At 37.8% G+C, this 12,614-nt stretch overlaps 1 protein-coding gene across 3 annotated transcripts in view; it reads right to left on the bottom strand.

Annotated features, from left to right (window-relative positions):
- Positions 1–12,614, bottom strand: part of CNTN4 (contactin 4) — a 1,023,537-nt gene that overhangs the window by 202,494 nt on the left and 808,429 nt on the right. For all 3 annotated transcript variants that reach the window (XM_025272522.3, XM_025272516.3, XM_025272517.3), the window contains one exon: positions 9,185–9,382. In XM_025272522.3, the coding sequence (XP_025128307.2) occupies positions 9,185–9,382 (198 nt within the window). The remainder of the gene's footprint in view (positions 1–9,184; positions 9,383–12,614) is intronic.

A 12,614-nucleotide genomic window follows, 5' to 3' on the forward strand; every position in this document is an offset into this window, starting at 1 on the left:
TGCCATGTAGTGATGAGACTAGATGCCATGATCTTACTTTTCTGAATGTTGAGTTTTAAGCTAACTTTTTAACTCTCCTCTTTAACTTTCATCAAGAGGCTCTTTAGTTCTTTGCTTTCTGCCATAAAGGGGTGGTGTCATCTGCATATCTGAGGTTATTGATATTTCTCCCAGCAATCTTGATTCCAGCTTGTACTTCATCCAGCCTGCAATTCACATGATGCACTCTGCATATAGGTTAAATAAGCAGGGTGACAATATACAGCCTTGACATACTCCATTCCCAATTTGGAACCAGTCTGTTGTTCCATGTCCAGTTCTAAATGTGGCTTCTTGACCTGCATACAGATTTCTCAGGAGGCAGGTCAGGTAGTCTGGTATTCCCATCTCCTTCAGAATTTTCCACAGTTTATTGTGATCCACATAGTCAAAGGCTTTGGTGTAGTCAATAAAGCAGAAGTAGATGTTTTTCTGGAATTCTCTTGCTTTTTCAAAGATCCAACAGATGCTGGAAATTTGATCTCTGGTTCCTCTGCCTTTTCTAAAACCAGCTTGCATATCTGGAAGTTCACAGTTCACATACTATTGAAGCCTGGCTTGGAGAATTTTGAGCATTACTTTGCTAGTGTGTGAGACAAGTACAATTGTGAGGTAATTTGAACATTCTTTGGCACTGCCTTTCTTTGGGATTGGAATGAAAACTGACTTTTTCCAGTCCTTTGGCCACTGCTGAATTTTCCAAATGTGCTGGCATATTGAGTGCAGCACTTTTACAGCATCATTTTTAGGGTTTTAAGTAGCTCAGCTGAAATTCTATCACCTCCATGAGCTGTGTTTGTAGTGATGCTTCCCAAGCCCCACTTGACTTCGAATTCCAGGAAGTCTGGCTCTAGGTGAGTGATTACACCATTGTGGTTATCTGGGTCATGAAGATCTTTTTAATATAATTCTTCTGTGCATTCTTGCCACCTCTTCTTAATATCTTCTGCTTCTGTTAGGTCCATACCATTTCTGTCCTTTATTGAGCCCATCTTTGCATGAAATGTTCCCTTGGTATCTCTAATTTTCTTGACAAGATCTCTAGTCTTTCCCATTCTCTTGTTTTCCTCTATTTCCTTGCACTGATCACTGAGGAAGGCTTTCTTATCTCTCCTTGCTATTCTTTGGATCTCTGCATTCAAATTGGCATATCTTTCCTTTTCTCCTTTGCCTTTAGCTTCTCTTCTCAGCTACTTGTAAGGCCTCCTCAGACAACCATTTGGCCTTTTTGCATTACTTTTTCTTGGAGATGGTCTTGATCACTGCCTCCTGTACAATGCCACAAACTTCTGCCCATAGTTCTTCAGGCACTCTGTCTATCAGTTCTAATACTTGAATCTGTTTGTGACTTCCACTGTATAATCATAAGGGATTTGATTTAGGTCATACCTGAATGGTCTAATCGTTTCCCCCCCTTTCTTCAATGTAAGTCTGATTTTTGCAATAAGGAGTTCATGATCTGAGCCACAGTCAGCTTCTGGTCTTGTTTTTGCTGATTGTTTAGAGCTTCTCAGTCTTTGGCTGCAAAGAATATAATCAGTCTGATTTTGGTATTGACCATCTGGTGATGTCCATGTATAGAGTAATCTCTTGTGTTGTTGGAAGAGGGTGTTTGCTATGACCAGAGCATTCTCATGGCAAAACTCTGTTAGCCTTTGCTCTGCTTCATTTTGTACTTCAAAGCCAGGTATCTGGCCTGATACTCCAGGTATCTCTTAATTTTTCACTTTTGCATTCCAGTCCCCTGTAATGAAAAGGACATGTTTTTGGGGTGTTAGTTCTAGAAGGCCTTGTAGGTCTTCATAGAACCATTCAACTTCAGCTTCTTCAGCATTACTGGTTGGGGTTCAGACTTGGATTACTGTAATATTGAATGGTTTCCCTTGGAAATGAACAGAGATCATTCTGTCACTTTTGAGATTGCACCCAAGTACTGCATTTCAGATTCTTTTGTTGACTATGAAGGTTACTCCATTTCTTGTAAGGGATCTTGTCCTCAGTAGTAGATATAATGGTCATCTGAGTTAAATTCACCCATTGCAGTCCATTTTATTTCACTGATTCCTAAAATATCAATGTTTCTTGGTCAAAGGCATCATCAAATGAATGCCCAGGTCATCTCTATTCTAGGCTGGACATCTCTCCTGTCCTCTTTCATTTGAAATCCCTATCTATAAATGTGTTTCCTGGAATTCAGTTCAATAATTCCAATAAGAATGAAACTTTAGACCTTTCATTAATTTGTAGTTGTCTAAGACTAGAGACTCCCAGGGGCTCTGACCACTTCTTTTTATTTTATAGTGTCAAACACACAATGGGTACTTAACAGATGCTTTCTAACTGACCAGTGAAGTGACCATCCACCAGCTTTGGCCCCATGGACCCGTAATGAATCTGACTACACCTGAGGTCTAGAGCTGACTCCAAGTTCCTAAGTTTGTCAAGGCTTCAAAATATTAAGACACTATTAAAGCAGATTAGCAGTGGCAGTTTAGCAAAATATCTCACATCCTTTAGTCATTTAGATGTTTTTCTCACAAAACATGTTTTACACCCAAAGATCCTCAAATGTGGTATTAATGCAAGATATGATTGCTGTGACAAAACCACAGAAAAGATGTAATTAGAAATGAGAGTTAAATAAAGAAATGTTTGAGGATAAACTTTGCTGCTAAGTCGCTTCAGTCGTGTCCGACTCTGTGCGACCCCATAGATGGCAGCCCGCCAGGCTCCCCCATCCCTGGGATTCTCCAGGCAAGAACACTGGAGTGGGTTGCCATTTCCTTCTCCAATGCATGAAAGTGAAAAGTGAAAGCAAAGTCGCTCAGTCGTGTCCGGCTCTTAGTGACCCCATGGACTGCAGCCTACCAGGCTCCTCCATCCATGGGATTTTCCAGGCAAGAGTACTGAAGTGGGGTGCCATTGCCTTCTCCAAGGATAAGTTTTAGATCTTAGGTAATATAAAAATCTTGTGCAAGTCAAGGACACATCTCTGCTTGTTCCCCAAGCAGTTTTGTCCTTCTCAGTCTAAAGTTTAAGTCATCAAAAAGTGTTGTAGATCAAGTTTACAATCAAAAAATGATAGTCTTAATGACTAGTTTTTTTAATCTGACAGCTAGGCTAATTAAATGGCCTACAACTGAAGCAGATCTATTCAAGAAGACAACATCATGTCTGTTAAGGTTCACTTGAGGATCTAACCAAATTTGGGACAATATTAGGAAAGTTTACCAGGAACAGATGGTAGTATCATAGTGAAGAATACATTACACTACACAGATAACCCAGAATACTCTGGAATATTCTATTTTTAGAGAAAAATAGAATATTTTTTTCACACTTTTCAGTCATTGATCTTAAACTTGGCAATTTGAAGCAAATGTAGTCTTCTGAGCCACTAGGAGATCTAATGGTCATTGAGGTGAAGGTTCACAAAATGGTCCATGATGCTGTAGTTTTGCACTAGGATTCATTGTTAGTGCTAGGAAGAAATCTAATCCAATGAACAGCATCTGTGTGTTGAGCTGTGTTTGATATTATGTGGCCTACGCAAATGCTGAGACTGGAATAAAGGAAGGCAGAAAGTTGTGACTGGAATCACAGAAGAAAACATAGAAGAACCCTTAGACATAACTTATTACAAATCACTCATTTTTATAGCTAAGAATATTGAGGACAAACGAAGTGACAGGTTTTGTCTCATGTTAGTGGCAGATCTGGGACCACAGCCCAGTATCCTATGGCTTTTTTCCTCCTTGATTTTTAGTGCTACGCTTCTTTTCCTGAATCCTAGGGGACACCACAACAAACAAGACAAAGCTGGTTGGCATCAGTCACGGACACTCTTAATTCTATGTTCAGCACATCTATTTCTGTCCTACCTTAGGCTGCTCTGAAACTCTAGGCTGCTGGGGTTATCAGCCGGTCTCCTGTCTAGTAGGTTAAAATTTTATGTACACTGAAAACAATAAATGCTTCAGTGCTGAAGCATTTAAAACTTCGCTTTGAATGCAAAGTTTTCATGGCTAATTAAAATAAAGCTTGGGGAAATGGGTCAGGGCTTGGAAAAAAATGGTCAGCTATTTTGGTTATATTGAAAACACCAATTTTTAATAATTTAAATTTACAGTGAAGTATAATAATATTCAAAAAGTGGTTTAAATTTTAACTTCACAAAGACAATATATTTTGTGTATATAAACACATGTATATTTATACACACATATCCTACATGTATAAGTTTATCAATGTATATAAATATGGGGAAGGAGAAGGGAAAGAAAGAGACACAGAGAGTGAACTTGAAATTCTAAGATAAGAAAAATCCAGTGTTTCCTATTCCCTAGCAGCTCTTCTATTGAGAGTTCTAATTAGGGATAATATTCAAAAACATTCAACAACCAATGTGCAAAGCAAGGATCCATCAGATGCACACGGGGTGTAAACTGTTCAACATTTGCCTTGGTTCTAATAAGCAAACTAAGGAACTGCTGAACCAGTCCCTAGCCAGTCTCCAGGGAAACACAGAAAAAAGGCAAGGGCCGTACAGTTATTTTTCATGCTCAGTTACGTACCTGTGCATATAAAGTACATAAACAACCTTGTAGACATGATCTCATTTTCCCAAGACTGTCCTAATCTCTGTTAGTTTTTTCCAATCTTTAGCCATTTTAGAGCAAGTTAGGGGTAATGACTAAAGACAGAAAAAAATATATAGCTATTATGATTATGATATAAATCTATGATTTCTTTCATAGTTATGCTACTTTGGTATGGGTAGCCTATTACCTTTGTTTATGGAAATAAGAGGTACAATTCTTTAAAATCTGTGTAGGAAGCACATGATAGAGCAAACTCATGGTCATTAATAACTAGCAATTAGGCTAATATTGATCCATGGACTAGTTTAGTATCTCTGGTAAAAATAATTATGACCTATTTTTCTCAATGAAATATTTTTCTTTCACCGTACCCAAGCAACAGGTGCCCTCTCCCGTATGATAGGTTATATTATTGTTTCAAGCAAATTTTAAAATACCTAGATAAATAAATAAAAACTCTGGTATAAAATTCTCTCACATTTGTCCAGCTCTCAGTTTTATACTGCTTTCTGGAGATGAACATTACACATAATATGTAGTTAGTTAGAATTCCCAAAATAAAAATTTCAAAAATCACAACATAAGTAGGTGAATCTAGAGACCCAAAAGGCTTTTCTGAACCTCAATTAAACAGTATGGTGACTGGGGGCCAAGAATTTGATCCCACTGCTGTTTTGACTTATTTCTCTCATTCTTAGTTTCCTTCTTTCTGGAAGAATAAGAATAAATTGGAGGATCTCTAAGTGCCTTTTAGGTCCAATAAGCTGTAGTTATCCCTTTTACCAAACATTAAAAAAAAAATTGAACAGTCTCTAATCATTGCATAAAAATGAGAAAACACAGAGAAGCGGAAAGAAAAAAAATTAAGAACTGAACATTTTACTACTAGAAGTTGACTGCTTTAAGGTTTATGACTGTTTGCATTATGTAGAGTTGGATTTCTGTTTTCTCTATCATTATCCACAAACATTTTTAAAACAAGGATAATGTTATCCACTTACTCTGTATAATCTGTTTTTTTTAAAGCATAATTTGTGGAGCATATCTTAGGGAAGTTCTCGATGCTGTACTGCTGTTTTGTCACTGTTCAAAGCACTTTACAGATAATTTCACACACAGAGTGAGCTCTGAGGTAGGTATTGCTACCCTCATTTGCCTGATGACGACACAGCACAGTGAGGTTGTTCAGCTGATGTTCAATGTCACATCCCTGATAAACGGCGGGGCTGGATTCCACTCAGGGAACCCGGCTCACCTCCACACTTCCCTGCTCTACATTTCAGTCATTGATCTGAATGTAGGAAGGCGTGAGGCATGCAAAGAGTTGAGGAAAAAGGAACAGCAAGTACAAAACCCTTGCAAGACCTCAGTGTATTAGGGGTTAGGACCTAAAGAGGGTTAGTGGGATCAACATGGGACACATCGCCCTTGATTTCCAACTAGAACGTGGGTCGACAGGAGTTGTCCACTTTTTTCTGACTCACTGTAACCTGTAGGGCTGAAAACAATCCCAGTCTAGATTGCTCAGCTAAAACTCTAGAAAAAAAAAAATAACCTGAATATTGAGGATATCTAGTTCTTTAAGACACTTGTCTACATCTGCACTTTGCCAGGGAAATGGTCAGCCATGTCAATTAGTGCAGTGCAGGCAACAAGCTCCCTTGCCTTGCTTATTCATATTTCAGAGACAGAAGGAGGATATCAAATTCTGAGTGAGCTTCAATTACCAAGATGCTTGTGCAAACTCCATACTCACCTTGTGCTTACCAGTCTAATATACAGTCACTAACTATGAGATTGCGCAGAATGATAATTTCATTGATTTTACTCTCACAGCATACATTTTCACAAGAATGTCATCTTTATTTTGCAATCTTTTCTTGATTTATATTTCCCCTTTTCTCTTACCTCCACAAAAGAGGTAATGAAATAATCTATTTTGAGCCTAGTAATGCAGTTTGAGTATCCATTTTATGTACTGCTGCCTAAATGGGAAAGATATATTATGAATTTTCACCAACAACTTTCATGGAAATTAGGAATGAATGGGCATTAATTGCTGAAGAATGAGATCCTTAGCTTGTTAATTTTGTGATAAAATATTCTCATAAAAAACATCTGTCATCTCTATGAAGATATACTAGGCAAGTCGAGATAAATCCAAAAGATAAGCAGAAGGCAGTGTTTGGCCAGGCTGAGGACTTCCTGTGTTCCTGAACGTCTGTTCTTTCTTTCTGAAGCAGCTACTCTGGGTGATGTTTCTCCTGGGCTGTGTCTTAGTGCATCAGAGTCAATATTCGATTATATTGTCTCCTTGATATACCAACTGAACTGAACAGACTGAACAGACATTTTGGCATAAGTGTATTATGGGCAAAGGCCAGAGGGGCTGTATTTTTAAATAATTTTGTACAAAATGTCCCTGAAACACATATGTTGAAACAGAACTTTTATCCTTAGGTCCAGAGAGATAGCACTGATGGCTTCTGAAAGGATAGATCCCTTGCCTATATTTCTTGTTAAAATGATGAGGTTTTTCAGTTTTATTTAATATAACTCAGCTTAATGCAACATATCCATTTAACATTTGCCATGTGGCAAGCACTGTGCTGGGCCCTTATACCAAACCAGATGAAAGCCGTGGTGTGAGTTTGATCACGTGGCATTGGGTAATATAAATAGACCAGATGCATATTATGATAGAGAGATGGAATATTATGATAGAGAGACTAAGAAGCACCAAATAAACAATTCTTTCTTTTGCCAGGGGAGAAGTCATGCTTCATAATAAAGACTAAAGTAATTCTGATGCTCCCTTGTAAACCCATTCAGTAAAACCATTTCAGTAAATGGCATTTCCAACCACCCAGCTGCCATGCTAGAAACCCATGTGTCATCCTTGATTTTCTCTTCCACCACCTCTCACATCCCAGGTGTCAGCAAGTCCTGGCAGCTCCACCTGCAAATGATGTCCTGTATCCACAACCTTCTCTTCTCTCCAGGGCCACCCGCTAATTCAAGCTGCCATCAGTGACTAACTGAATTACAGCAACAGTCTTTAAGTGGACTTCCAGTTTTTACTCTTGCTTTTCTTAAAAGTCCACTTGCCACACAGTAGCTAAGCAATCTTTTTTTAAAAAAAAAAACATGCATAACTCTGTTATATAAAATCCTCTATTGGCTTCTCACTGCACTTGAAATAAAATCCAGTCTCCAACATCAACTCAAACCACCCTCTACACTGGTCATTATGCTCCATGAGGCTCATATTCTCTTTGCTCTCTGAACATGCCAGTAATTTTATTTCTAGCCCTCAGGGCCTTTGCATGTGATGCTAACTCAGTCTGGAATGCTCCTCCCTCTGACTTTCACAGGACCGACTTCTTATCATTCGGGCATCAGTTCATGTCACCCCCTCAGAAAGGTTTTGCATGACAGCCCTATCTAAATTAATCATTCTGCCCCCACAGAGTCTCTGTGTCAGCATACTCCTTTATTTATTACTATCTAAAATGACTGCATTTGGCATTTTGTTTAGGTTTATTTGTTTGTTTTTACCTAAATCCTTTGCAGAACTTAAATGCCCTGAGGAGGGGTTTTTGGGTTTTGTTCGCTGCTCCCAGAATAGTGCTGTCACCTAGCAAGTGCTAAATAAACGTATGTTAAATGCATGAAAAAGGAATCGAATGACTGAAATCCGTATTATTTGCCCCCACATTCCACAATTTGGTCTATGCTTTAAGGATGCTCATCCTTTCTCTGCAGAGTTGATTTGAGAAGGCACCTGACAGCACAGTTGGGGGGAGCCGGTGAGACAGAGGTGATCTCCTGGAGAAAGCAATATATGTGAAGAAGCGGGAAGGATCAGTGTAAGTTAGTCAAGGGACCAAGAGAATGAAGCGTATTTCAAGAAGAGGGAACAGAATACACAAAAAGACTCACAGTGGGGAAAAGGCATGATGTTATTAAAGTCTGGCATACAAACTGGTAAGACTGTCTTCAAAAAGCACATGATGAATCACCATACACTGTCATGTCATCCATCTGAGTAAGTAAGGCGAAATTCATCTATTTTCTTGAAATATTCTCACAAAAATGTGGGAACATAAAACTATCTCCAGTAAGACTTGACATTTCTACATTTCACTGTGGTTGGAATTATATCTTCAATACCACACACCCAGAAAATATTTGGATAACTTAAAACTTCCTTCTGGACACTGAAAACTAAATTACATAGAGCTGACTGATAAGCTAATTGATCAACCTTCTACTTCGTCTGTGTATACAATTTAAGTGTGAAGAAACAGACTCACATTGCATTGAGGATGAAATTAGAAATTATATTTCTAGTAAGTCTTGCAAAATGGATTCAAGGGTTTATTTCTTACACAAGTGTAGAAAATATAGGTAGTGAATGTAAAAGCATTCAATTTTTCTTAAATGTAATCGAGATAGTCAAGCTTTGTGTGCCAATAACATAACTTCCCAAACTCAACCTATGAGCACAAAAAACAATTTTGAAAATCCCTTAGAAAACTCACCATCGTTTCTCAATATCAGTGGTGTGGGTGGCCCCAGGACTTTTTGGTTTGTCACTGTATTTGTAACCACACAAGTATAATTTCCAACATCTGATTTTTCTACTTTGGCAATATATAGATTCCCAGTCTCTTGAGAAACGAAGCGGCGATTATCCTGATAGGAGGGGTATTCATTGAAAATCCAGGCATAGCTGAGCTCTGAAAGCAAAAGGAATCATCATTATAAACATGTCTTTTATAAGAACTTTACTGTATTCATGAAAGAACTGGTCAAGTTAAAAATTCACACTGTTGCCCAATGATCCTTTTTCAGCCTGCTAAATATCAACAGGAAGAAATAACAGTCTCCTAAATCATTTTACCAGTCTTCCTACCATCAGTCAATAAGATTTTATTTCTATAGAACTAGAAGGTACACTGATTACTGATGGAGAAGTCCAATCTCTTTAAATCAGGGAATAAGCATTATAGTTCACTAAGCATGGCTAAGCACCATATAATACTTACAGAGCTAAAGCTCAAACTACAGACACACAGAGTCCACAATCTTGATATACTCTGGAAACTACTCATATCACTCCTTTCATCTGACATGCAATAATCATAACAGTATATCATGGTGCAACATACTTACACAGCACTTTATGGTTTCCAGTATAGTTTATAGTTTTCCATTAACTGAGAAATTCTGACACAGAGGATCAGACGCTCTAATCCAAACTCAGCCACAGCTAGAGACAGAATAATTCCTGATTCTCAATCCAGTCTTTTCCCAGTGCCTTACTATTGATGCATATTCTTACTCCTTTTTCACTTGTGATGTTGAACTCTTTCCCCATTATTTTAGTGAGATGGTGATTTAATATTGTAGCAAATACTCATTAAATATAATACAATGATTAGTTGGCTGGTCCCATAAATGCAAATCTGCATTTTTAACACATTATTGACTAGAAATGTATTACAGCCATAGGCATTAGTCTGAAACAATCCCCTGATCAATAATGTGTTAAAAAATTAGCTGAAAAAATTATTATATCTGTATAAAGTAGCCATCAAAGAGTAACCTTTTCACAAATACTTATCCAACACAGAATGCCAATGGGAGGAATGTAATAGGCAGTCATACTTGAAAATGTTCCTTTGAAAATTCTCATTTTTCTGGAGAATTAGGTGAATGTTTTGTGAATGAGCACATTAACCCATGCTTTCAATTTCAGAAAAGAAACCTAAGTGACAGCGAGTTTAAATGATTTGCTGCAGTGAACTATTGTGCTCTGAGGAAATCAAACTTCTTTAGCTCCAGGCATTTCATGATTCCTCTCTTTAAAGTGTGATCTTCAGATTTGTTCAAAGCTGGAGAAGTGATATAGCAGCCATGGGCACTGATTAGCCAAAATGCCCTGTTTTATTTTCTCAAGTTATTTTAGGCAGGAGGGGGAACAACTAGATGCAAAGGGAGCCTGTGGTTTCCGAACTAGTTGACTGAGTTCTTGTGTGCTGCTCTTCAATATGATCCTTGGCTAAGTTCTAAATGCATGGATTGTCCTTGGAAAATGGCAGAAAGGTCACTTCAGCTTTGTACACAGAATGCTAATTATTGGAAAAGGCACTTTGTTGTTTAATACTTCAATGAGTCCTCAGTTGTAATTGACCTCAATAACTGAATGTGTGACAGGGAACATATTCCATCTTAATGATCCACTGTTTACATACAAAGGAGGGAGTCATGTAGATTGCTTTCCCTTTATTGCTGGATTATAACATTTCTGCATGCATTATTTTAGAGAGATACAATTATGTTTATATGAGAATAGCTAATCATTTTATTTACGCATATGCATGTAATTATAAGTAACCCCATGCTGATATCAAGAGGATACCCACTGTAAATAAGCAAGCTCTTCCCAGCAAGCTAGTTACTTTCTCAAGAAACTACAATTTGGGGGAAGGAATGGCCCCTCTAATAGGTTGTGAAGAAATACAATGTAATGTAGCAATTTTGCCACAAAAAGGGAGATTCAACAAATAGCACAGTGCAATGTACTCCTCTCTCAATCTGGCATGTCAGTTTCAGGCAGAGCCAGTAATCACCAAGCCTCTCAAAAATATTCTCACATGAACAGTGAAGAGAACATTGCCTATCTCGTAATTAATTATAAGAGAGTTTTAGGAATAAATTAACATATCCAAAGTCACAAGGTATAAGTTAGAAAGTAATTTATCAGCAAAATATTAGTCAACCCATATCTCTCCAAGGAGAGTTATAATCAAATATATAAACTATATACATATTTTTTATTTGAAGACATTTTTTAAAACTAATGCTACTGGCTAGTGCCACAAAACTTTTTGAATTTTGTAGAAGATGCATAGTTGGTAACTAGGAAGTTGCAGGAACCATGGATACCAGGATAAAAGACATTCACTTTGTTATTTTCCTAATTGGAAAAAAAAAAAAAGACCAGACCAAAATTCAAAACTATATTTCATAAAGAAATCCATTTAAACACTCTTACTTAGTTTCAACTTAATCCAGCAAATGGGGATAATCATAAATGTGATACAGGCATGTAGTGAGGTTCAAGTTACGTGAAAGTCCTCTGAGTCATAAGCACATCTGAATCACTGAAAGTTAATCATTTTTAAAGTAAAAATATCAAACAACAATTATCATGTTGTTTGATTATAAGAATTTTGGTTTCACTGCTTGTTGTTCAAGCTGGTTTTAGAAAAGGCAGAGGAACCAGAGATCAAATTGCCAACATCCGCTGGATCATGGAAAAAGCAAGAGAGTTCCAGAAAAACATCTATTTCTGCTTTATTGACTATGCCAAAGCCTTTGACTGTGTGGATCACAATAAACTGTGGAAAATTCTGAAAGAGATGGGAATACCAGACCACCTGACCTGCCTCTTGAGAAATCTGTATGCAGGTCAGGAAGCAACAGTTAGAACTGACCATGGAACAACAGACTGGTTCCAAATAGGAAAAGGAGTACATCAAGGCTGTATATTGTCACCCTGCTTATTTAACTTCTATGCAGAGTACATCATGAGAAACGCTGGGCTGGAAGAAGCACAAGCTGGAATCAAGATTGCTGGGAGAAATATCAATCACCTCAGATATGCAGATGATACCACCCTTATGGCAGAAAGTGAAGAGGAACTAAAAAGCCTCTTGATGAAAGTGAAAGAGGAGAGTGAAAAAGTTGGCTTAACGCTCAACATTCAGAAAACAAAGATCATGGCATCCGGTCCCATCACTTCATAGGAAATAGATGGGGAAACAGTGGAAACACTGTCAGACTTTATTTTTTGGGCTCCAAAATCACAGCAGATGGTGACTGCAGCCATGAAATTAAAAGACGCTTACTCCTTGGAAGGAAAGTTATGACCAACCTAGATAGCATATGCAAAAGCAGAGACAT

The sequence above is a fragment of the Bubalus bubalis genome, chromosome 21 (assembly GCF_019923935.1).
Source record: "Bubalus bubalis isolate 160015118507 breed Murrah chromosome 21, NDDB_SH_1, whole genome shotgun sequence".
NCBI lineage: Eukaryota > Metazoa > Chordata > Mammalia > Artiodactyla > Bovidae > Bubalus > Bubalus bubalis.